A 27,240-nucleotide genomic window follows, 5' to 3' on the forward strand; every position below is an offset into this window, starting at 1 on the left:
CATCCTGTCCCCATAAGAGTGTACGTATATCCAGAAGTACTGCTAAGACTGTTAATTCGAATATCCTGGGCACTGAAAGGACAATAATTCTCTTTTTATAACCTTCATTTTTTATACCCGTCACAATGTACTATACCTGTTTAGCAGGGAAAGGCAACATGTTTCCCTTTCTCAAACCATGCTGCTGGTTCCTGTTGAAAGAAGTGGGCAGGGTTGCTCTTGTAGCTGCGTTGGAAATTGCTGAAAGTCAGTGGGCAGTGGCACTTGTCTGCTGGAGGGTCCTACTCTGGGGCAGTGGGGCTAATAACCACTGGCAGAGTGGAGTTTAGTTTGGGAGGCTGGTAACTAGAATCTATTAGATAGGACTGCTTTCCCTACCTTCAGGTTATAATTTGAAATGGGAAACTAGACATTTTAATCTTATTGATAGGATTGTCCTAGTGAAATGTTTGGTATGGGCCCACTCTCATTTCAGATCAGTGGGGTAGAATTTAGATGTTTTAACAAATATGTGCCATAAAACAAATGGTAGGATGGATTGGAATCATAGACTTGAGGTGAAAAAGGCTTTTGTGAGCATATAGACCAGATAGATGAGTGAATGAGACCAGTGAATTTGAATGACTTTCCTGGAAGACTGTAATATTGTAAGAATTCCCTCTTCTTAGCTTTTCAGTCTTCAATATCTACTCTGTCTACTTCCTTGTAGTTGTCCATGGTAAAGCTTTTAATATAAGATGCTGGAGGGATGGTAGAGCTTAGACCAAGGGCTACTGATTTTTATTTCATGGTTCCTTTTGCTATATCAGTGACTCTAAAAATGGAATGTGCATCAGAATCATATGGAGGCTTGCTGGGCTCCAGCCCTGGAATCTGAGTAGGAATCCAAGAACTTGCATTACTAGCAGGTTCTCAGATGACGCTGATACTGCAGGTTCCAGGCTGTGCTGCAGAATCCATTGTACAATTCCTCCAGCAAGCAAAATTGAGCTCAGCCTAAAGGACACAGTTTCTCTCTCAGGAACATATGTTACAACCTGAGAAAAATGTACAGTTATGCCATTTTATGGGTGTTCCTTGACCTGGAGAAACTTAAAATCTTTATAATAAAAAAGGCAGGGCCGGGGATTTAGCTCAGTGGCACCTGGCCTGCTTTGCAAGTGCAAGGTCCTGAGTTCGATCCCCAGTACCTCAAAAAATAAAAAGGCAAAGTCAACACTAAAGATTTCTATTACCTGAAAAAAATCACGCCTCTGTGATAAGAAAGTTGAAGTCAATGTCTCAGCATCATGGGCTACACAGTCTAATGGGGCAGACAGGCAACAAGCAGGTGGCTCTTTAGTGTAATGATTGTGCACACTTATGGCAGTGGAAGAGGGCAGGAGCTACTTTGCCTGAGCCTGTGGAGGGAGGGGCTCTCTGGGCAGATCTCTGAATGAAGTGGGGTACTAGCCACACACCCTTCTGGAGGAATAGATCTGGGGTGGAAGGAGGAGCAAGGAAAGGCCCTGAGGTAGAAGGGTTTTCGATGGCCTCAAGAACTTTCTAGTAGTCAGTGAACTGGAGCAAGTGAACAGGAACGGTGAGAGAGAGAGGCCAAGAAGGGAGTCAGGACATAGAGCTCTGTAGACTGTGGCAGGGACTTTGATTAAATCCCAATTGTAAATACAAAATATTCTTGTTTTTAATTTTTTTTAATGTAGTTATTATTTTTTCTCTCCAGAAAGACATCTTCTAAAAGGAGTATGATAAAAATAAAAGTGACTTCAGGTGGTTGGGACAGGAGGCTTCTGTTGTAGAACTGGAGCTCACAAGGGACTGTGAGAAAACTGTTTTGTGTCATTGACTATTTGTGAATCTCTTGTTGACCTTAGTGTCTCCTTTCCTGGAAACAAAAGGGTTTTAAAAATGAAAGAAGGGAGATTTGCATATGTTAGGGAGAAACTACTCTCAGAATTAGAGCAGTAGGTTCAAGTCCTGACTTTTTCCATATTTCCTCAGTATCTCTGTGAAATGACAATGTTGGACCAGTTACCCTTCAAAAACCTTTGAACACTCTGAGATTCTGGGGTGTGGAGGCACTGGCAGAGTCTGGTGAATGGTCATCTATGTGTGGCCTTAGTTGTCTCCTTGGCTTGGGATTGCAGAGACAGCAGGAGGTGTTGAAGAGCTGATCATGATCCAGCTTTGTGGATATCAGCAGCCCAGGTGGTGAAGGAGGTAAGAAGGGAGTTTGGTTTGAGAGACATTTTCTGTGAATGAATATGCCTGAAAAATCAGTCTTCTACACTTAGCCTTGAGAATTCGTATTTCTTTCCGGTATAAGCTTTAGCTAGTACAGTAATCAGTAATCAGAAGAGTTGTTATCACTCTGGAAAATAGAAAGAATTTTCCAGACCATAATTCCTAGGCTTTTGAATAGCAGCAGTCAAGTCCCCTTCTGGTGAAGAGCCTTGAGAAATGTCCCAGCTTTACCCCAAGGCATTTATTTCAGGAAGGTTTGCACAACTTGACAAGTGTTGTTGCAGCAAATGAAACCTCTATTGCTGGCTGTTTGCTTCAGCTCTGGGATTATGTTCCCATTCATTTGAGAGCCCTGGCAGTCTTACTTTTGCCCCAGTGAGAAGCCATGTTTGCTTTTTTGCCAAATACTTCCAGTTTTTAAACTTCGTTTTTGAAAGAGTGGCACAACTAGTAAGTTATAATCTAGAGAATTTCATGGTTTGCAGAGCAAAGAAACAGTGCCATTTCTCCACACAGTGGTAAAGGGCCAGCTCTGGCGGGTCAGTGCCTACATCTCAGTCCCAGCTCTGCTACTTGTTTGTCCTGGGATTTTGCCTCAGTTTCCTCCCCTGTAAAACAGAAACCTGATAGGGCTGAGGATTTAGCTCAATGGCACCACATCTGCCTGGCAAGTGCAAGGTCCTGAGTTCTAGCCCCAGTACCAAAAAAAACCAAAAAACAAAAAACAGGCACCTAATAGTTTATTCTAACCCCCCATAAATCTGCCCTGAGGATATGACTCCTATTATGTAGTGTTTCAGTAGATTAGCTGCTGTTGTTTTGATGTTTTTGTCATTTAATTTTCTTAACCGAGGTTTAGAAGTGAGGAACTGAGGTTAAGTTGCCTCAGTGAGTGTCATGCAGCAACAAAGGAGCCATGGATGTGGTGCCCAGGCCTCCCACCCAGCCTCCAGCCTCTCATCTGTCAGCCCTGCTCCTCTGCCGCTTCCAGGGTCCTGTGCTCAGACTGCCACTCCACTGCTATTGGACGTGGAGGACATCAGTGAGCTGACTTTCTCTTGGGGGGATCAGAGAGGGAGGGAAGGTGCAAGATAGAAACAAAATACTGAAACCCTGGGATTTTTCCAAGTGACAAAAGTAGTGACATTCCAAATATCAATAAGCGTCATAGAATCAAAGTGGGTTTATGTAAATCTTCAGGCTGCTTATTTGTGCCTTTTGGATGCAGTCGCTCTTGAAGGGCCCCAGCTGAATCTTATAAACAAAGCTAAACATCCCCTCTTAAAATGAAACATGACCCAGAGGGGATTCCTTGTTTGTGGAACATATCTACGAAATTGTTTTTAAGGCGAAAGGGGTTATGTTCAAAGAATGTTGAAGCATTGGTGCCTTGGCAAAAATGATGGTGTAGGGATTTTAACTTGTCCTACATTTAGAGCAATGCCTGTCACACTTCATTGTGCACACAGAGTCAGCTGGGGATCTTGTATGTGCAGCTTCTAATTCAGTAGTTCTGGGGTGAGTCCTGAGAGCCTTCATTTTAACAAGCTCTTGGTCTAAGGACCGCTCTTAGAGTGGCCACTTATGCTATTGAAATGCCATAGCTTCAGCTATGTCAGAATTGGGAGAGCCATTGTGGGTGTCCCCGGGCAATGACCAGTGTCTTTCTTACTGGGCCTGGGTTAGAGAAGTGGATAAAGGGTCTTTATAGCCCTCTGCCACCACCAAATTCTTGATGTGTCTAAATGAAGAGAGAAAACAAGGAAACAAAATCTCTCATAAAGTATAATGTTATAAATACTTTGAATCACATTTCTTGTTGTGAAAAGGAAGGGCTACATTTGTAAATTAGAAGTAAAAGCTCACACAAACACAAAGACAAATGATGTCCCTAATTTGTTTTTCATTCACTATTTTATCATTCCTTTAAGGGGAATTCTCAGCTAATAATTAATTGAACTAACTACTTCAAAGAGCTTGTTTAGAAAGACTTAAATGTTTTACCTCCGGACATTTTAGGTTGCAATTAAAATTCTCATCTCTTAAATTAGAATTTGCCAGATGATGACAAGTCTTAGCTAGGATGTGGAGAAATTGGAACTCTGCTATATTGTTGATAGAGACATAAAATGCCACAGTAGCTTTAGAAAACAGCTTAGAAGTTCCTCAGAAAGTTAAATACAGCATATGACTCAGCAATTACACTTCTAGGTATATATGTACTAGAATTGAAAACATAGGACCACACAAATGCTTACATATGTGCTTTAGCAATAATAATAGCACAAAGGAGAAACAATCCAGATGTGCATTAAGTGATGAGTAGATAAGCAAAATGTGGTATACCCTAAAATAGAATATTATTAAGGAAGGAATGAAGTACTAATACTACAACATGAATGAACCTTGAAAACATGCTAAATGAAAGAAACCAGACACAGGAAACCACATGTGGTTGTATGATCCCATCTTTAGGGCATGTTCAGAATAGGCTAATACAGTTAATCTCTAATCATAGAGACAGAAAGTAGATTAGTGATTTCCAGGGAAACAGAGAAACGGGAGTGAATGGTAATGAATAAGAGAATTTTTTTAGGACAACGAAAATATTCTGGAGTTATATAATGGGGTTAGTTGCACAACTTTGTGAATATGCTAAAAACCAAATCGCACATTTTATAATGTTGAATTTTATCTCAGTAAAAAGGTGAAAATATACTCATTTTGTTTTCTGCAGTCTTTAATTTGTTTTAATCGAATTATACTGCAGTATTATCCATTGCTTTTAATGGTTTATCACAGTTTCACAGCCTGAGCACTAGTGATGTTTCGGACTGGATAGATAACTCTTTGTTGTGGGAAGCCGTCCCATGCATTTTGTAGGAAGTCTGGCAGTGTCTCTGGTCTTTACATATTAGATGACAGTAGAACATAGAATCCCTTTTCTTTCCTCGTCCTCTGGTCAATAATAAAAAATGTCTTCATATGTTTTCAGTGTTCCTCTATGTGTGTGTACGTATGTATGTACACAAAATCTCCCTCAGTTGAAACTTTTGGTTTATCTTTTGTGTTCCTACTAAAAACTCAGCTCCATAAAAAAGGGACTTTGTTTTATTTATCACTATTTCTCAGGGCTCAGAACAAAATTTGATAGATAAATGCATTAATATAATAATGTGACAGCATGTATTTAGTTATAGTAGCAGCAGAAGTATCACAACTATCCCAGACTCAAGTTAGTTCCAATACCCAACTAACATTATTAAGAATGTTAAGGGAGTGTGCATTTAGGGTTTAATCCACCTACTGCCATGCTCCACACCCAACCTTCTCATCTCAACCTGCAAACTCTCATTAGAAGTGGATTCTTCTAGCCAGTTACCCAGTACTTAGGCCATTAGATGACACCAACCATACTCTTAATTAGGTGCTGGTCTGGGCTACCATCTGTCCCTAAGCCTTCTCTAACCCCACAAATGTCTGGCCCCTGGACGTTAGTCCCCTGGATGGTCACCTCTAAGGATGCCAATAGTTATCAATCACTGCTTAAGAATTACTTACTGTCATCTACAAATCCAGGTCCTGTCACTGACAAGTTGTGTTTTTCTACCCAGTGAAAATCAGCTTTCCATTTGACATTACTAAAAGTTGGCTGTGCTTCTGGTTCACATTCAGAGGCCTAATGTTAATGACTTGGTGCTGCCAGCCCCTGCTCTAGGGATTATCACTTCCAAGAAAGGTGCCAAAATGTGAGCAGCTCAAGTGTGAGCCTTAGACAAGGCTGGTCTTGCTTGGGGCGGGGGTGTGGGGGGGATTAATCTGTGACTGTTTACAACTACAACTTTGTGCTAGTTTCCATTCACTGGAAATGCATATAGCTTTTATCTCACCCCACCCCCTTCGTTTTTTAAACAGTAGCAGTTCTGATTTAATTTATGCTGACTTGTCCTCCTTGAATGTTGAAATAATTCCTTTTGTTAAGCACAGACTCTGCTTTGTCTTGTGTGAGTGAGGCTACGATAGTTGGTGGCATGTGGTGTATGTGTGTATATGTGTGTTGTCTACTACATGCTTCACTGTTTACTAAGTGGTTTCATACACAATTCATTTATTCCTCACAGTGCATTTTACAGATGTACAACTGGAGAAACATAGAACTCTTACCCAAGACTGCGTTAATAAGTGGCAAAACACACACTGAAACCTAGTCTGAACCCTTTAACCTTGTATGTATCACCTAATATCACACTTCTTGTTATACTTTCTCATCTTACTGTTTTTGTCCTCTTCTAGGCTTTAATAAAGCTATCATATTGGAATGTTTAATTTTTCAATCCACGGAGTCAATATAATAAAGACTACATCTCCTGATGTTAAAATGTTAAGATGACTAGATTCCCAAAGTAGACGCACACACACAAAATAAGCAGCGTAATTTTCACACTTCGCCCTTCTGTACAGTGGTAGTCACCTTACTCCTGATAATAGTTTCTTCTAGGCTGAGGAATGAGAGAAAGCAGGGTCCCTCTTCTAGTGCTTTCTCTCTGAGGGAAGTAAACAAATTGTCCCAGCTCTTTTTGCTGGCAGTTGCATATCTAAGTGTAAGATAGTTAGACTGAATATGTAAGGGCTATCATAATATAAAAGGGATAGATTATAAAGTAATTTCTGACAAAGTTACTTTATTCACTGATTTGTGCCTTAGTTTTCTGCATTTGCACACCTTTCATAAAAGCAAGACAAAGCTATTCCAGAACACTGACCATTTTGGTTTTCTTCTGTGTGGCAACTGATTTAGCAAACTCAAGTTACAGACATATTCTGTTTTAAGTTAAGAAGTGATTTTTCTGACAGATTCTATGACAATTATATATTATTTCAAGGGGTTAATCAGATTAGTCAATAGATATCAAAGTAACTATGTCTCCTTGGTGGTGCATGCCTGTAATCCCAGCACTCAGGAGACCAAGGTAGGAGGATCACTGCAAGTGTAAGGCCAGCTTAGGCTACAGAGTGAGTTCAAGGCCAGCCTGACATAGCAAGAACTTGCCCCCTCCCCCCAAAAAGTAACTATGTTTTGATAGTTATTTATTCTTATTTTATTTTTTTAAATAAATCTAGTCTGCATATTTTTAATAGTAGACTAGATTGGTATATATGTAATGTGTGTACATATAGTATATAGTTTATGTATAATAAATAGGAAAGTTTAATGAATGCTTTTTTAAACTTCTAATTCATTACTGAAGAACCCTTGAGCATAAGGGTAAGGTATTCTTACCTTTACCATAAGGATAAGATGATTAAGCATAAGATATGCTCACAGATTCTTACCCAGTTTTAGACTACAGGGTAGCCAATACTTTAATAAGAAATGATGAAATTAAGTAAGCACATTAGAGTCTGCATCAAGTAGACCAAATGAAATTTCAGCACAATGTCGGGGGGTTAAGGAGATGATATTTTAATTTTCAGAGAGTCTTGATTTTGTTTTACAAATGACTGGGACTGTTGAGCTGGTAAGATATGTGTGGGGTTTGTTTGTTTGCTTTTTAATTTTGTTTTTGTTGTAGTTGTTTGTGTATCCACATGGGTTGGGTATATGTGCACTCCTGTGCCTTGTGGATATACTCTCTCAAAACTGAGTTTACAGTAGAAAATTATTCTAGATTGTGTACTGATTGTTATTTAATGGGTTGCTTATTTTTAGAGAAATGTAAACTTGACTCCTTTAAATTGGTCCTTACTTTGGCCTAAGACCGCATTGGAAAACTTTTTTTGAAATCACTTACAATATTCCATGTAATTATATGGCATATTCTTCCATATAAAGTGCTTCCAAAAAGCACTTCAGCCAAATGCTAAAGATCTTAATAACCCAATTATATGTGGGAGTGGCAGTAAGAACATTTTTTAGAGCTTGAATTTGCCTTTGCAAATATCTAATCAAATAATACCCATCAGAGCATAATGGTTCACCCTGTGGATGATCACACACAAAATACCCGACCCTGGTGTGATGGAGGGCTTTCTGGGAAACAAGTAGCACCTTCAAAGATGGCAATTGATGAGAGTTTAAGAAAGGAACTGTTTACAAGTGTGTTGCTAGATTAAAAGGAACCAGCAGGTTTGAGAAGGAAGCCCTGAGTTGGCAATAGTGGATATGCATTTTGCCCTCTTCCTGAAAGAGCAAGAAGGGAGAATAGTTACTACAACTCTGAGAGATACAGCAGTAGCTTTTGGAGAGGTACAGCTGTGACTTCATAGATGTGGCTTTCATAGATGAAGACAGAGGCTGGCAAGGTGAGGAATGGAGGTGAGGGTGTGAAAGGGGTGATGCCTGAAACTCTTGCCTCATATCTTCTTGTCTCTTATAAGCACCTCCCATTGGTCCTAAAAGCCAAAGTACATGGCAGTCCATAAGATTCAATCCATTGGAGGATTGCCTTCTAGACCACAGACCTACAGATCTAGAGGGGCAAAGCAAAGGCACAGTGCTGGTGACTCACCCGCTAAGAACAGACTCCTGTTGTGCTTTTTGACTTTGCTCCCATAGCACAACAATCACCTGCAAATTAGAGTTCTTGGAGAAACACCTTGAAATAATAATATGTTTAATTGTTTCACATGAACTAAGAATGACTTTACTAGAGAAAAATATAATGATTATTATTATATGGGTACAGTCAGTGTAAGATTATAAGCATGCATATCTGGCCCTATGATGAGCTGTTTCTAATTTATATTTGTATTTTTTTAAGAACAGTAATTGCTGATGCTTTTGGTAAAATGGAGGGGGGAATTATGGATGAGGAAAAGGCTGCTTTTCTGTTAAAAAAAAAACACACAAAAAAACAGGATATAAGCATTCTGCAGGAGAATAGTTGGAGAGCGCCTGAAATAGAGGAGAATGTCATTTCTGGTCTAAATTTTCTAATGGGCAAGGTAGAGCAAAGCAAAATCACACATAGACTTTATTAAAGCATATTCAGTAAAACCTTGACTTAACTGGAACCAAGAGTAAAATGTGTTACAGCCATCAAAGGTGTTAATTTAGGTTGAAGGGGCTGTCCTTTACAAATCATGTCTGAGAAGTTTCTCTTGTGGAATTAGAAATTGAACCCAGCATCCTAACATTTTACTTCTCCTGGCTTATAATGATGGAAGGTCAGTAACTTCAAGTAATGATCTTGAATCCCTGCCATTGCCGGGTCTTCCAGGGATTCTCCTGTCATGTTCTTCAGACTGTATTTGCCAACACACAGCAATAGCCTATAGTAATGCTCATTGTCAGATATGTCCACAGGGGCATAGCTCTTAGTGTCCCTGAAAGTAGAACTGAATAATTGAGGCTCTTTATGGTGACTCTACATCCTCAAGAGCAATTAATTATGTCACATATGCAGTTACTAAGCCTGGGGAACTTTTGGAAACCTACCAAGATTAGTTAAAATAAAGGATTTACCATTTAAAGGTAAATTTATAAAATTAAGCCCCCACATAATGCTAAAAACAAATGTACTATTTTATTGCCTTTTAAGGGAGTTCTTCTGGTTAAGCTGTATTTAATCAGGAATTTCATTTAAACAAGTCACCATATTCCCAGTCACTCCATATAATCAAAATTTTGCTAAAATGTGATCATCTACAAGTAAATATTGGTGTAAAGAGGCATTATACATAGGTTGTTTCACAAATATAGAAACAGACTCAGAGGCAGGTGGGTTGATGAAATAGAATGTCAGAGCAATAGAAAACGTTAGAAATAATTTGACTTCAGTCCTTCCACTTTACAATGGAGGAAATTAGGTACAGAGAGGTTGGACTGATTTCCCCAACACACACACGCACACAGATTATGTTATGGCTGATTTGCAACAAGATGTGAAATATCCACATTTGATATCTGTCCTCTTTACTCAGTCTAGCAATGAAGTATAAGATCTGGAGTCAGACCAACTTGGTTTGAATATTGGCTCTGAGGTTTGCCAGTTGGGTATGACTCTGAGCTCTGGTGACAGATCCTACCATGCCAGAAAACATTGCTTGGACATTATTTCAGAGGTATAGACACTGAAGTGCTGCATAGAACATATCCTGAGGAAAAGCCCTTAAAACAGAATGGCAGCAGGAGAATTGGAAAGCATGTTAACCTCTCTGTAGAGGAAGGAGACCAAAAGGAGGAAAGGCCTCTACAGTGGACACTGTCCCAGTGTGTATGGCCATCTCAGCCTTTGAGCCTGACTGCCTGGTGGAATTGTGCTTTATTTCTTTCTGCCTGCAGAATGTTCTTCACCGTTCGATTTGCTGGGATGCTTGGTGTGGTATTGGAGTGTTATCTCTTTTCTTAATGACCAGTCTAAAGATTTTGAGCATGCTTTGAACTTCCAAGCATCATTGAGTTCTGCATCCTAATTGTGAACTTTGTCTGATCATGTTTGCACCTGAGTGTAGATTCATGTTGTCTAAAGGAGACAGTAATAGGACTCAGCTTTAAAGGCTGTGATGGTAATCTCAGCACTTAGGAGGTTGAAGCAGGAGGATCATGAGTCCAAGGCCACCCACCCTTGGCTACATAAAAAGTTCAAAGCCAGCCTGAGCTACATAGTGGGACTCCTGCAACCTCCCCCAAAGGTTTTTATGGTAATGAAAAGAAATTACATTTAAGAGTATATAAGATGCTCAACATGCATTAACAAATATTACACACAACTTATTTAACTCTAATCCAATAGCACATTTGGCATTGATATTGTCCAGAACTTTGACTTCTGTGTGACTTAGACAAGTTTCTTTTTAGAGTGTATTACTTAGAAACAATGGTTTTGGTGAAAGCACTAGACAATAAGAAAAAGTTGGTAGACTTATCATTTAGAAATTTAGTCTAGTTGAGGCTCAACTGTTGTTGTACAGAGAGACAAATATGTGGGGCAGTCTTAATTTTTTTAAGCCCAATCTTTGGTTTGAAAAACCTGAGGTCAAATTCCTGTTTCATCATTTAATAAGAGATGTCAGTGAAGGATTGGGGTGGGATACTTCAATGGAAGAGCATATGTTTGTATGCACAAGGCCCCAGATTCAGTCCTCAGCACCAAAAAAGGAAAAAAAAAAAAGAAAAACAGTGTCAGAGAACAAATTATCAGACCATATTGATCCCTCTGTTTTCTCATCTTTAGAATGAGGTGACACTGGGTATAGTCCCAGCTACTCAGGAGCCTGAGGCAGGAAGATCACTTGTGCCTACAAGGCCCAAGTGAAGACTACCCAGAGCAACATAGTGAAACCCTGTCTCAACAACTACAATAAAAAATTTTTAAATACATTGTTTAAAAAATGAGGCTGATAATGCCTATTCAGTGGGTGGTTGTGGAGCTCAAGTGAGAGAAAGTGAAGAGCCAGAAGGCTTTGTTGGAGATGAAAATCTGAGATGTGTTTCCCTCTTCTTTCTAGTTTTCATCTTGCTGCTGCGAAAGGACATGTGGAATGTCTCCGGGTCATGTTTACACATGGTGTGGATGTGACTGTCCAAGACACTACTGGTATGTGTTTTTTCAATCTCTTAAGTCAACCAGCAGGAGAGTATCATGATGGAGGTGATACATATTCATTGTGGAAAAGTTAGAGCTACAGATAAGCCAAAAGAAGAAAACCAGAATCACTTTCAAGAGCTAGGCTGCCATAAGCCATGTAACAAATATAATATTTATACATATATAAATACATTCATATCTATCTACATATCTATATTCATATATATACTTTCAATAGATAAAATCAAATGCACAATCTAGGTGATCAGTTTCATAAGTTTTGGAACTCTTCATGCTAGACATGGTTTCATCATTTGTCTGTATCTTCATATGCATTTTTTTCTTCTATGTTATTAGTCACTAGAGACTGTCTGCTTCTTACCCTCATTTTTGATATTATTTCCTAAGATTATATGTATGAACCAAGCACTATTTTCTAGTTTTTGTTTTTATGAATCACAATGTAAGATAATAAATGGGGTGAATTTTAGTAACACATTTCATCAAATAGCTGAAATGAGCACTGTGGACAAAAGCCATGATCTTCATCTGACCAGCTTCCCAGGATCCTCAGCCTTTACCATACTATACTACATGCAAATCACCAATATCATTTCTCCCATTAAAACTTCTCCCATTAAAAGAAGCATAGTTTTATGTAACCATAGCATATCATGTGGGTACAATTTGTATTCACCAGCAGAGCCTTAACTGGGTTTCTGAGAGCCTAGTATGGTGCTAGCCACAAGGCCTGGATGTATCAGCTCAGTGCCCACTTCCTTGAAGACTGGGATGGCCTGGTCCTCCAAGAAGGAACCCCAAGAAACCCTCAGACCCATCATGTAGGCTTCTCAATGCTGGTCAGAAGAAGTTGATTGAAATGGGTTCTTCGAAGCACTTTGTGGCTCCAGGACATTGTTGAAATGTTCCATGGATTGAGGAAGTCTCAGCTTTTTCCAGTCCCTTTCCCTGTTTTCTTCCATTTTAGGCAAGGAGGCTAGCACTTCACTCTAAACAAGGCACTAACTTCTTGTGATAAATTCTTAAAAATCTGCAAAGAAAACACAGAAACGAAAGAAAAAGGTGCATGGAAAAAAAAGTGCATGGGAGCCGGGGATTTAGCTCAGTAGTTCCGCTGCCTGACCCCCAAGCACAAGGACCCAAGTTCAATCCCTGGTACCAAAAAACAAAAACAAAAAAAAAGTGCATGGAATGACTGTGTGTTATCTAGAAGAACTATTATACTCTTTCTGCTACAAAAAAAAAAAAGATAAATTGAGATGGCTTTAATTGCCTATGCTCATGTATTTCGTGTTGGCTATAATGCCCACTCCTTAACTCTCCCTCTTAAGAAAGCATATGTGGATACAAGCGAAGGAAGAGGATGTTAATCACTGTGCCTTCATGATCATCTTTAGTCAAAAATGATTTTATGGGAAAAGGGTTAGCTTTGACAGCTTAGAGATTTTCAATTAATTTACCTCAATTATTGACACATTACTACAGAAATTCTATCTTCAATCTCAAAACCTAGTTAGAAATAGCACAAAAGTTGTTGTTTTTTTTTTTTTTTTACCATAAATCATACTACCTGTAGAGATTTTTTTCAGGGCTGGGACTCCTTTCAATATATATGATACTGACTGTTTTTATCCTTTTTGTCCACAAGTCTACACAATCATCAAATTGGTCTAGTTTTCTACTTCTAAGCTATTGACTGTATTTAAGGAATTAGACACAAAGGGTTTTTATTATCTTTTTTTGAAATTATCATTCCACATGAAATGCTTAGAATTCTGAGAATTTTTATGGGTGCCTTACAGTTAATTTTATGAGCAAAACACTATCAGAAGATAAGGCCATGGGACCAGTTACAGTATAACAGCAACAGTTGCATTAGATAGCTTTGGAGGCTTCAGTGAGGTGGGCATTGTGGGCACATAGGCAGTGCGAGGCACACAGAAGGGCTCACTGTGTTTTACTATTAAATTGTCATGATTATTGCTGGCAGCCAGATGGCCTTTACTCTCTTTCACTGGGCTACTGAAAGATCAGTTTCAGATCTTATACACATACATACATGTGCGCACACCCATACAAAGCTTGACAGTCATCACAACATATTCTCTCAATTTTTTTTTTTTTGGTACTGGGGATCGAATTCGGGTCCTTGCGCTTGCGAGGCAGATGGTGGAACCACTGAGCTAAATCCCTGGCCCTATTCTCTCATTTTTTAAAGTAAGAAATAGCAAACCCAAAGACTCACAAAAAATCATCACTTTATGGGTTTTTTTAGGGGGAGGAGTTCCTGTTCCTTAGTTTGCCTGTTTGCCACCATGAACACATAGCAATTTGGTAGGCCAGTTCCTGGACCATCCCTGAACTAAACCATATAATTCCTTTGATACCCTTTGTTGCTTGTTCTAGTTCTTCACTAATGTAAGAATTGGGAATAAAAATCATCACTTTAGGAGTTTTTTTAGGGGGAGGAGTTCCTATTCCTTGGTTTGCCTGTTTGCCACCATGAACACATAGCAATTTGGTAGGCCAATTCCTGGACCATCTCTGAACTAAACCATATAATTCCTTTGATAACCTTTGTTGCTTGTTCTAGTTCTTCACTAATGTAAGAATTGCGAATTTTGTCCATTTTTCAGAAAGCATTTCTCCTGGGCAAGCAGCAAAGTTGATGCCTAGCTTTTTTTTAAATTTATTTTTCTTTGTTTTTGACACCTGAACTTAGCACTGTGGAGTAGAAAATGGAATTACATAGAAGCATTACTGAAAGACTGAAGAAGACCAAAGAATCTTCATGTATTATCCATATGTCTCTGCAGACTTCCTTTATTAATAAGTATATACATTTGATACTGTGGCAGAACCCAAAATAAGAATGACTTAGACATTAAAATTTTATTTCTCCCAATTAAAAGATCCAGACTGGTGTGGTGTCTCTGCTCCATACCATGGTGACCCAGATCCATTGTTGCTGCACCATGTAGGGTGTTTCTGTGGTTCCCATGGCCTGGATGGCTCCCCAGGGGTCCCTGGCAGCAGAGAGGGGAAGGATTGTGTGGCCCATGTGGCACAAACATATTTCCACTCAGATCTCACTGGACACAGCATGGACCGTGGCCACATCTAGCTTAAACAAAGCAGGAAAATTCTGGGCAACAATTTGTTTAGTTAAATCAAATGTTTTACTGTAGGAGGCAGCAGAAACGGATTGAAGGATGATTTGCAGTTTCTATCACACTGAGATATTTTAAATTGTCTCTAATCCCTTTGCATACTTGGCTTTCTTAATAAAACAACTCTTGTTAGGAAAGTCTTCAGAGAGTAAGAAGCTGAGGTTTGAAACACAGAGGAAGAGTCCAAGAGGAGAGAAAACTTGTTCTCTACCATTTCCAGTTCCTGGTTTAGCTTTTCTGACTTCTGGGTGGCCTTGCATTCTGTTATACCCCTAATTCCACTCAAATTTGACACTGTGTGAAGAATAAAGATAATATTCATCTTAAAACTCAGATACTTTATAGGATGAGTCATTAAAAATTTAGCTGTAAGTCAACCTAATAGATGTATTTTAATTTGGAATTAAGAAAAAACAAAATAGGTGGTATGATTTATGGTACCTGACTTGCTGTGGATCCACCTGTGTGGGGAGGCTCACACAGGGTCAGGAGAATGTCCCACATGCTGCACACATGCAAGAACATCATTTGATTCTCGTAAAACATTATGTAAACCTATATTGTGCTTTACAAATAAATAGAGACTAAGGAATAAGTTCAAAACTATAGAATTAAGAATAATTATTATAAATAAGTCTTTTCTCTCCAATATATAGCAGGGTAAATGGACTTGTGCTTCAGTGATAAAAATTTGATGTAAATGTGAACCTTTCCACTGTCTAAATATATTTTAAATTGCAAATAGGAACAAGGTGTATTTTTTATTGCTTTATGTTTGTGATTGGAATAATTACATTTGTTTTGGGGAATTTGTATATATGATCAAGATACAATATCTTGAGTGACAACTATAGAGATATGTCTGTATCACATATATATCATATCTTGATCGTTTTTGATCCCTTCTCCCAGAACTAAATTTATAATTTATTGTTTAACTATGTTCTGCATTCTGAAACTCTAATTTTTAAGAAAATATTTTATATCTTGTCTAGTTGAATATTATTTAATTGTCCTTATTTCTACATGTTTCTGTATTATGATCCAATGCTATATTTTCTTGAACTTTGGCCTTTTTTTTTTAACCACATCTAAGTATCCTATGACTTTTTCTGCCTTAAAAATTTACATCTCACTTGAGAAATATGGTCTCAGTCCCATCAATCATTCCTGTATTGTTTTTACCTGTTTTCTCCAGCAGTTTTAAGAATTGAATAAATTACCACTGATGTAGTTTAGGGGAAGATTTTTGTGGCTTGGGTTGCTAAATCTTCCTGCTCAGAGTCTGTTTCTTTTTTTTCGTGTGTGTGTGTGTGTGTGTGTGTGTGTGTGTGTGTGTGTGTGCGTGTTTTCTACTGAGGATTGAAAACAAGGTCTTTACACTGCGCTACATCCTCAGCCCATTTTTATTTTTTGAGACAAGGTCCTGCTAAGTTCCCCAGGCTAGGCTCAAAATTGCATTCCTCCTGCCTCAGCCTCCCAGAGGGTGAGAATACAGGTGTGCAGCACCAAAGCAGGCTCAGTCTCTTATAAAAATAGTATTCTTAAACTTTCTGTAATGGGCCAGGGCTCTTGATTTATAAATAGCATTGGTCTTTTTATTTGCAGGCAAAGATTTGCCCTTTTTATTTGTCTGTAAGGAAATTTCTTTCTGGTATCTTAGACAGATCCACAACTGCATAAGAGTTAGACTAACACATTGCCTCTTACAGCAGGATTCTGTCACTAATGTATTCTGTCCGGGAAAATTTGCATTTGGAAAGACAATTTTGTTTCATGTTAACAAGGCCCTGCATCCGAAGTGTAATAGTATGCAGGTAATGATTTGTCATTTGAGTTTTGACATTATTTTAAGTGAAAAAACACTTTTATGTTGCTAGTTAGAAAAAAACATATCAGAGCCAGGAAATAAAAAAACTTTTGCTTCTCTAGATATGCAGGACTAACTTCCGGGTATGACCAGAACACTAGAGGTGAAATGAAAGCCTGCTGTTTACTTATGACATTTTCTTTAAATGTCCCTACCACATTATCCCTGGAGAACTGTGCCTTTTTCAGATGAGCACTGAACATCTTTGTATAGAACAGCTTTTGTTCACAGCATAGACAAAAGTTAATACATTGCATGCACAACATAAACAGGCTCCATTCTTACAATCAGGATGTATTCCAAAAGTTCATTTACTTAAAATTCAGAATGTACTTTTCTGTAGAAACAGTGGTATAAATGATGGTTGGAGAGGCCAAGGTACCCCACAAGAGTCTATTTAATGTATAATGTAACTAATCTCTGACTATTATGCTTTATTCATCCTGGATGGGAGGAATCTCATGTAATAAAAGGAGTAAGAGGGAGAGATCCTTGTGTTCCTACTTTCAAAGATCTCTTTTCCCTCATTCCTTAACCTTATTTATTTTTATCTTTTTAGAAAGGGGTAGAAAGATTTCTGCCTGGTATGCCACCTCGACTAACCTCTTGCTCAAGTATACACTTAAGATCTCTCAATACCTCTGTTTCAGAGTAGAAGGGAGTTGTTCTTTTGACCTTACATATACTTTTGTGTAGCTCACTGTGATCCTGTGGCCCTCTCATCTTAAATATGGTGTTTTATAGCCATGTGATCCTCCAATTAGAAAATTCTGGTCAGTGTTAGAGAGTGACAACTAATTCAGAAAAGAGAATGGTATTTTGGAATTGGGTCACAATATAAATAACTTGTTTCACAGGCCAGGGATTTAGCTCAGTGGTGCCGACAACTGCTTTGCAAGTGCAAGGTCCTGAGTTCGATCCCTAGTACCAAAAAAAAAAAAATTTGTTTCCCTAAGCTAATTGTTCTCAATTAGAGGTGAATTGGCCTCCAAAGAACATCTGGAAATCTCTGGAGACATATTTTGATTGTCATAACTGGACATCTAGTGGGTCAGAGAGGTGGCTTAACATCTTGTAATTCACAAGACAGCCACACACAGCAATTATCTAGCTTATAATATCATTGGGGATAACTTGGTCATATAATTTGAGAAATGCATGATTATGACTTTCCTAATTATACTGGCTTGGCTGGAAACTATAGCAAGTCTTACATTCCAGATATTTGAATTTACCACAGCCTGTAATTTACATGGATGAGAACTGAGAGGCTACTGTGTATCAGAAAGATTGTAGGTGCTAGGGAAACAGCAGGGAATGACAGACAAAAAGTGCATCTCAATCAAGTTTGTATTCTACAAACTGCTGGGTGCTATGAAGAATAAAGAAATAAAGCAGAGAATCATGATAAAAGCAACAGTTGGAAAGGAATTGAAATTTTTAATGCGTATGCCAGAAGAGATCTAATTCAAAAGACCTCATTCTGGTGGCATCCAAAAGGGTAAAAGAGCAAGCTATATGATATTGTAGGAAAAGAAATTCCAGGATAAATATACAGCAGTTGCAAAGGCCTTAGTGTAGGCAATCTTCTACCCCTTAGTCTGCCCCTAAGCCTGCCTCCCAGAGAAGCTCTATAGGACCATTTGGCAATGAGGGAGTTGGGCAGAACACTGGGATTTCCTGAAGTTATCTGATCATAGAACAGCTGAGTCTTATGTTGGCGGCATGAAGGGAACTCGGAGAAATGCTACATTAATAGTACATTACTGAGGACCCCTGAAATGTTTCTAGAAACCTCTGCAGTAGCCTCGTCTCCTACTCAGTGTACAATGCAGAAAAAATCCTGAAAAACAAAACTAAGAGAGAAAGCAAGGCTCCAGGATGACCAATGCCAGTGCAACCGACAAAGGCCCTGGTCTGTCCGAGCCCCTCATTTTTATTGGTAATCAATTGGGATAAAGGTGAGCTACGTGTGAGGGTGAAACTACATGTGAGGATGGGCAATTGTGCAGTTTCTATGGAAATTAATGTAAGGAAACCTTGTAAAGGACAAGACAAAGCATTCTCAAATTAGGAACGGAATAGACAAAATATAGGGTTATAATTAGAACATTTCCTTCTAGTTAAGAAGGTTTTAGTTGTGGGAACGGAATTTGGGTGTGAGTTACTCTGACCTCAGCATGTAGGCTTTAGCCAGACTCACTTCTATAAAAAAGCCAATTGTAGTGTTAACTCTTTATAGCCTGCACTGCTTACAGCCTGCTTTGGGTCTAATCAATACTGTAGTTTCTCACAGTACATTCCTTCACAACTCTTTCCCTTCTTTCACATAAGAACTTGGAAAATTTTTGAAAATCCAAAATCCCCAGGTAATGTCCATTCACAGCTAGAGTACATTTGGGGGCAAGAAAATAAGGGGTCAAAAGTAGGGATCTCTGGTATGTTCTCTGCTGACTTGTGGTCTGCCTTTTTGGAGTTCCTAGGTCTGGGATGGCCCCAGACTGGTTACACTGTTGTGGACTCAGGGCACTTGGGACACACTTTGACAGCTAGCTGAAAGCAGAACATCTAAGCTGCATGTCATGAGTCTATCTACTATACGGCTCTAGTGGGCTTAATTGAAGCCCAAGAGAACAGCAGTTGGAGCCTGTGAATGTTATCTGGTGGACAAGGTGCTCTGTTCCCTTTTGTTGCACTAAAGAATATGAAGTCATTTCCAGGGGAACAATTCTGTCTTTGTTGGAGAACAATTTATTTCCTCATAGTTGTCTTAAGACAGAGATTAAAAAGAGATGTAAAAAGTGTGACCTTCCCCCCATTTTTTGCTTTTTAATCCATTCAGGACACAGTGCTTTACACCTTGCTGCCAAAAACGGCCATCATGAGTGCATCAGGAAGCTCCTTCAGGTAAAGTGGTAACGACTTAAAATTATGAATGCGTCATTCTTAAAACTTAAAGGTAACCTTATCTGTGAAAGAAAAAAACACTTCCCCTACACACACATACACACACACTCACACTCCTTTTAATACTATCCCAGAACCTGTGTTTCCTAAGTAGCCTTATTACTGAAATAATAGTCAGGGAAAATATTGTTTCCATAGCAATTCCACTGGCCAAAAAAAAAGGCTTCTAATCAAAATTATTTTGCAAGGGCCGGGGATTTAGCTCAGTGGTTCCGGTGCCTACCTTGCAAATGCAAGGTCCTGAGTTCGATCCCTGGTACCAAAAAAAAATTATTTTGCTTGAATTCCATCTTTATTTAATGATAATGAAAGATACACATATTTACAAAAAATCTTAAGTAAATGTGGGGTTTTTTGCATTAATCAAAAAGTGGGGGTCCCGGGATTTAGCTCAGTGGTTCCACCGCCTGCCTCGCAGGTGGAAGGTCCCAAGTTCTATCCCCGGTACCAAATAAATAAATAAGTAAATAAAACAATGGGATGCAGCTTTAAAATAAAAAAAGTGGGTAAATAAAATTTTTTACATTGGAAGGTGAATTGTTAAATCTCATTTCTTGACCAAATGTCAGGCACAAAACACAGCAAGATTTTGGTTATTTATGTTTAATAAAATGTATTAAATTCAGGTTCAACATACCTCTAATTCCTGTGCCCCATTCTGTCAGATCCTCAGACAGACAGTTGCTGCCCGAGTGGAACATGAGGGGAAAACTCTTGTACTTTCCCTTAGTCTTAAATCTCAGGCCTTCTGGAAAATTCCAAAAGTTGAGAATGTCATACTTTGGGTTGTTGTTGTTGTTGTTGTTGCTGCTGTTGTTGTTGTTTTGGGGTTTTTAAAAGTACGTTTGCATGATGTACCAATAAAAAATAATGATCATATTCATCATTTGTACATGTACATAATACATCTCAATTCTTTTTTCTCTTTCCTCTCCTCTCCTGCCAACCCTTCTTTCCCTCCCCACTTTCAAAAGTTCAGTTTCCATTTTCTCCTTCAGTTCTTTTTTCTTTAAATCCCTTTCCCTTCCTTCCTTTCTCCTCCCCATCCCTTGTTCCCCTTCCCATTTGAAAAAAGTTCTTCCTACTTCCTAATATCTGTCCTCTATTTTGCTCCTTATTTATGCTTTGAGTTTCTCACATTAAAGAAACAATGTGATATTGAAACTTGTGTGTCTGAATTATTTCACTTAAGATTATGGTCTGAGGTGCATCCATTTACCTAAAAATGCCTCAAGTTTATCCTCTTTGTGGCAGAGTAGTACTCCATTGTATTTAAACACCACATTTTCCTCATCCATTCATCTGTTATTGGGCATATGGGTTGTTTCCAATATTATAAATTGTGCTGCTCTAAACATGGATGTGTATATATCACTGATGTATGGTGACTTTAATTCTTTCCGGAAGATACCTAGAAGAGGAATACCTGGGTCAAATGGAACCTCTAGTTTTAGTTTTTTGAGGAATCTTCATACTGATTTCCATAGTGGTTTTACCCATTACACTCCCATCATCACTGGAATAGGGTTCCTTTTCCCCTCAGTCGTGCCAGCATTTCTTAATTGATTTCTTGATGATGGCCATTCTTTTTGGAGTGAAATGGAATCGCAGTGTTGTTTTAATTCACATTTCTTACATGGCCAGTGATATTGAACATTTTTTCATGTATTTACTAGCCATTTGTTCTTCTTCACCTGAGAAGTATCATCTGTTCATTTCAGATGCCCATTTTTGGATTGGGTCTTTTAAGTTTGGGGATTCCAGTTTTTTAGTTCTTTATATATGCTAGATATTAGTCTTCTGTCTGAGGAGTAGCTGTAAAAACTGTTTTCTGTTCTCTTCACTCTGTTGGTGGTCTAATCAAAATTTGGAGTATCTTCCTGGAATCAGTCTTTTCCTTCCTTTTTATTCAGTCCCTCTTTGTCTTTCCCAGGACTTGTACCCTCTACATAATGAAATTTTTCACAAAATCTTTTTCTAAACTGTTGAAAAATCCTTACCAGGTATTCTATGTCCTGGTATTCACTCTATAAATTCTGTGTCCTGGTATTCACTCTATAAACCATGAGTAGAATGCAGCTCTTCTTTTTTAAAAAACATTTTTTTTCAACGTTTATTGAGAAGCAAGTTTTCAACCATTACTTTTTTGCACGTAACTTGATGAGTTTTTAGTTTTGGGTTCCTGTTTAAGTGCTTGGTTTTATTCTTCTTTATAATTTTAAGCCAATTCTCTGGTTTGATAACTTTGCCAGGAAGTTTATAATGATCTCTTAAGGTAATGACTTCCATAAATCTATAAAGATACATATTTAATGATCTCCCAGTAGCAGTCTATACAGTAATGTCCAGCTGTTGCCAGTCAAAATGCAAGCTGGCTGTTTTCGGGAACAGCATAGAGCCATAAATTATGTGTTTGGAGCACTGTCTGGTGTGTCAAGCTGTTGTCTCGGCCACCACAAGCACTGTTCAGGACTCAGCATCTTGCTTTAATTTGGCTTTGAAATTCTAATGTAGAATTGTGGTCACATTCTTCAACTTGTCTTGCTCTGTTGATCACACAGCCTCTTGTCTTGTATTACATGATGCACACTACTGCCAATTCCAGGAATGTTTGACCTTTACAGGTCTTTGAAGCAATATTCAAGAAAAATTGATCAGTGTCTGTGATGTTTTATTATGAAGCTTCCCCTTGAAGACAATTAAAATAAAGCTTTTCTTTTCCTGCCTTTTCTGTGACCAAGCACTCTGGACAAATGAAAAGCATTCCCTTGCCCAACTGCCCTGCATCTACAACCTTGGGCCCACCTCAGTTTTTCGTTGTTTTTTTTTGGGGGGGGTGATATTTTAAAAAATGTTTTAAAATGTGTTTTAAGTCCCCATTCCCTTCCTGGCTTGGCTAGCCAGACTTTGTATCTGGCTCTGATTTTAGGGAAGATTTAACCTGACAAGCTCAAAGTCCTTGTGGGCTAGAACCAGATATTCTAGACTCTAATGTAATTTTATATCTTCTTATGCAAATGGATTGGGTTTTCGCTGGAATCTTTGAAGCCTTTAAACAGTTCCCTTGTGCTGTTCTAAAATTAGGCTAAAACTTGGTAAGAGGTAACTTGATCTCCATTCTTCTTAACACCAGTGGGCAGACATTTCACTCTAAGGCAGCCTGTTTTTACCTATTCCAACTTGCAAACTGTTTTACCATTATTCTTTCTGGATAGTTCTTGGGTCCTCTTGTTGGGTCTCTGTCCTTGGGTCCTAGGCCTATGGTGTTACTTCTTCATCTCTTGTCATTGCAACCCAGGCTGTCTGTGACGTGACTTCCATTGTTTCAGAAACTTGTAGTTTGCTGGTGACCTTGACTAAGGCCATTTCCACAGAATTTTCAGGGCAGACACCCACCTGTAGTGGCTTTAGGAGTGAATGAGAAGCAAAGCGGGACAGAGAATTAGGGGAGAAATTAGGGGGAAAGGTAGGATCAAGATGAGAGATTTTTGCACATGTTTATTAGCTGGAGGCGATGATCCAGTAGTGATGGGATGATGCTGTAGGAGAGAAATGGACAGCCAGAAAAGCAAAGAAATTATTATTTGCCTATCATTTGGAAATGAGTCTTCTTCCCCAGAAAGCACTATAGGCCCCTGGAGCACAGCGCTTGGGGCTTTTTTATATAATGTGGCATGTTGTATCTTGCAGGAAAAGGACAAACTGAACAGAATTTACGCAAGATAGAATATACATACATACATATATGTGTGTGAAATATACATATATATGAAATTTATTTTTGTTTTCTAGTCTAAATGCCCAGCTGAAGGTATTGACAGCTCTGGGAAAACAGCTTTACATTATGCAGGTAATTTTCATTCTCTTTCTTTTATTTTTTTTTTAAATTCAGGCCATTAACTTTACCATACTATTAGGACTCTTTTCTTTCTTCATTCTTAGACATCTCTATTTTACTCAGTTTATAAAACATGTAGTTTTATCAAGGAGTACACCTATAATTCATCATTTGCCTGTCATACAACCAGTAAAAACTATCATAGTTAATATATTTTAATTAAGGCTGCAAATATGGCTCAGTGGTAGAGTATATGCTTAACATACAGGATGCCATGGGTTAAATACCCAGCACCAAATGAGTAAATACATTTTAAAATATATTTTAAGGAAATATATACATATATCTATATCTATTCCAGTTCCTTTTAAAAGTAAGAGATAGTCATAAGCACTTGTAAATTTCAGGTAATATATGAAAAAGATTTTTTTGACTTGGAATCAGTTTGAACATCAGTTGATTTTATTTATTAATGTTTTGTTTTACTCTCTCACAAAACTTCAAGAGACACTTGACATTGAAATCTCAGCAGATTGGATTTTTAAAAGTCTTGAATTTCTAGTTGTAGCTAAACCAAATGATTGCCTGGCAGGAATTGGGTTTAAGTCTGGATAACTGAAATTAAATAGTAATTTCCAACACCCCTTACTTAACCTTCCTAATACCATTTCTTGTCAGTGCAGTTTGAATGAACATGTGCTGACTGGGTAGAACATGATCTTTTCCTTCCTAGAAGTGTTTAGTGTCCTGGTTGTGGGAGTAGCTTTGTGATGGGCTGCGGTATTTGTATTTTCTCCCTGCAGCGGCACGGGGCTGCCTTCAAGCTGTGCAGGTCCTCTATGAGCACAAGAGCCCTGTAAACCTCAAGGATTTGGTACGTACCAGGTCATTAGAGGTGGAAATTGACACTAATACTAGAGCATTGTGAGATACCTCTGAGAGTCACTGAAACTTTAGAGACTTAAGTATCTGGCAAAATTCTGTTGCTTTACAACTAGATCCTTTTCTGTGAAATGGTTTTATGTATTATTCCTCCTTGTTCCCTTTAACAAAACATTTTATAGCATGAACTTCTTGCATATATATATTCATATATATATTCTATCATAAACAAATATGAATAAAGTTTACTTTCTTGATTTGTAAAAGATATTTAAATAGAAAATCTATTATTTTCCTTCTGTAGCCCATGTATCACCTTGGGTACCTTCTGATTAGAATTTCCCAACCTTGAAGACCACTTCTAGCCTACTTTAACCTTACTAGGCTATTTGGAAAATAAATATGTCTATTGCACATGGCTGCAGGGTTGTGTCAGAAGTAGCATGAGAATTGACATGTAAATACTTGCACCTGATGCAGATACCATGAAGTGACTTGACAGTCTATAAATAAATTAATACTCTCTGAATTTTAGTACAGGTTAAATATTGCTAATCCCAAAACTCAAAATCAAATTTGAGCACCACTATGCTACCACAAGTAGAAAATTTCACACCAGAATTCCATATATAATTATTTAAAATATTGTATAAATTACTGTAGCTGTTTACAAAATCTATGTAAAAATACTTAGACTTGAGTTCCATACTCATGAAGAAGTCTAAAATCTGGGACACTTCTGGCATTTTGGATGATACTCAACCTGTACTTCATAGTTAGAAAGTATAACTTTATAGAGATATTACCTAGAAATCTCTCTCAAGTTATTCTACAAAACATAATATGTAGTAGCAATTATATTTTTAAATCCTCATTTTTGACTAGTTCAATATATTGTAAGTTACCTTTTCTCTTTCCCTTTTTAAATGTTTCTAACTTAAAAGTTACTGTTGACTGACTTGTGGATTATGTTCCCAAACAAACAAACAAAACAGCAGAATAATAACTTCTCTTTATGGTTTGTATCATACGCATCAGGTCTCACTCACCTTGGATTACAGAGATAACTATATATTCTTCTAGTGTTTTTCTTATTTGTAATATTATAATGTTTAAATTCTTACTCCATCTGACATAGCTTGAACATGAGTTCTTTTTCCAAAAGGGTTTGACAATTGTCATGGTATGTTAAATAAATAGGTCTTCACATCCATCTCTTTATTTTGTAATAGACAGGCTCTTAATTTATCTTGTGTTTTGTTAGTACTAGACAAATACTCTTAATTTGTGTTAGGTGAGGTTACCTAGTAAGACAATGACAGGGTACGGTTTCTGGGCAGACCAGTGGAGTGGCAGGAAATAGTTCACTGGGAACAAGCTTAAAATGTGGCAGGTCCTTCTGGTGCCACATTGAGATAAGCCTTCATTTCTCTAGAATGATCCCTGAATATCCATGTATGCTTGCTTGTTTGATCCTTATTACTCCTTGTGTTCCAACCTCTCTCAAGGGATTACTTAAGACAGTAATGGCTAAGGAAACAAACAGTCCAAGAGTCTGAGGCTTCTAGGAAAAAGCTAAAAGTAAGTGAAATCCCTTGAGTTGTGCCTGAGAAGGGCAGAAGATGCCATGGTGGAATAAATATTAGACTAGCAATGTAAGTTAGGGGGAAAAATGTGCAAAGAGCAGGGTTTTTGCATTTCTGGCAGTTGGTGCTAGATTTAAGATCTAAATCTCAGTTTGTCTCATAGGATGGGAACATACCACTGCTTCTTGCAGTACAAAATGGCCATACTGAAGTCTGTTGCTTTCTCCTGGATCATGGAGCAGATGTCAATTCCAGGGACAAAAATGGAAGGTACTCCACAGTTAGGCAAAAATTGTCTAACTTCAGCAATATCCACATTCTGAGTCTCATAAACACAGATATTTTTTGGATGATCTCCTATAAAGTAGTTTTGACTTCTTTTTAAATTTTCTACCTTTTTGATAATCAAGAATCTGTTTCAACTTAACAGCAAATTTTCCCAGACTTTTTTGTGACTATGATGAAACTATTAAAGATTGAAGTGAATAAGCCATTTCCTGTGACTTTTCATATAAAATTTAAAAACATTGATTGCTTTTTAAAAATGATCTTAGAATACAGTGAAAGGACAAGATTTGTGCCAATCATATTAAATTTTATCGTTTTTGCAATATTATAGATTGTGTCTGTTTGACTAAATATGATTTAATGTTCTAAGGTAGAGTTTTTAAAATTACCACCTAATTTCAACTTAATAGCATTCCATTTCAGATTCCCCAGCAGATTAAGTATAGTAAAGGTTTAACTTCACTTAAGCTTCCTTTTCCTTGTGTTTTTAGGACAAATGGTTTCCCTGTAAAGAGTTGTCACATTTAGTTAGTACAAATTTTGTATCTTCTTCTTTCTTTAGAACTGCTCTTATGCTGGCTTGTGAGATTGGCAACTTGAACATTGTGGAAGCCTTAATTAAAAAGGGTGCAGACATAAACCTTGTAGATTCTCTTGGACACAATGCCTTACATTATTCCAAACTCTCGGAAAATGCAGGAATTCAAAGCCTTCTATTATCAAAAATCTCTCAGGATGCTGGTATGTGAAAGAAAATAGCCAATGTTATTTTAAATTTATCCACTCCATTTTCCCCAAAGGAAAAAGGAATTTGTGCAATATATTTTATTATTCTTTCAAACAT

The 27,240-nt window shown here is 37.9% G+C and overlaps 1 protein-coding gene and 1 long non-coding RNA gene across 6 annotated transcripts in view; one reads left to right on the plus strand and one right to left on the minus strand.

The window, feature by feature from the left end:
- Rai14 (retinoic acid induced 14) overlaps window positions 1-27,240 on the plus strand; it is a 150,522-nt gene that overhangs the window by 107,135 nt on the left and 16,147 nt on the right. For all 5 annotated transcript variants that reach the window (XM_087189281.1, XM_004848645.4, XM_087189280.1 and 2 more), the window contains 6 exons: window positions 11,695-11,783; window positions 19,678-19,742; window positions 23,595-23,652; window positions 24,444-24,514; window positions 26,272-26,378; window positions 26,959-27,137. In XM_087189281.1, the coding sequence (XP_087045407.1) occupies window positions 11,695-11,783; window positions 19,678-19,742; window positions 23,595-23,652; window positions 24,444-24,514; window positions 26,272-26,378; window positions 26,959-27,137 (569 nt within the window). The remainder of the gene's footprint in view (window positions 1-11,694; window positions 11,784-19,677; window positions 19,743-23,594; window positions 23,653-24,443; window positions 24,515-26,271; window positions 26,379-26,958; window positions 27,138-27,240) is intronic.
- The window catches only part of LOC106009737 (uncharacterized), a 58,680-nt gene that overhangs the window by 6,152 nt on the left and 25,288 nt on the right, over window positions 1-27,240 (minus strand). The window contains exon 2 of the long non-coding RNA XR_015442216.1: window positions 1-27,240. This exon is cut by the window's right edge and continues 8,602 nt beyond it. This is a non-coding gene — a long non-coding RNA (uncharacterized LOC106009737).

The sequence above is a fragment of the Heterocephalus glaber genome, unplaced genomic scaffold, assembly GCF_053883595.1.
Source record: "Heterocephalus glaber isolate CG9 unplaced genomic scaffold, H.glaber_assembly_v1.0 deba00001538, whole genome shotgun sequence".
NCBI lineage: Eukaryota > Metazoa > Chordata > Mammalia > Rodentia > Bathyergidae > Heterocephalus > Heterocephalus glaber.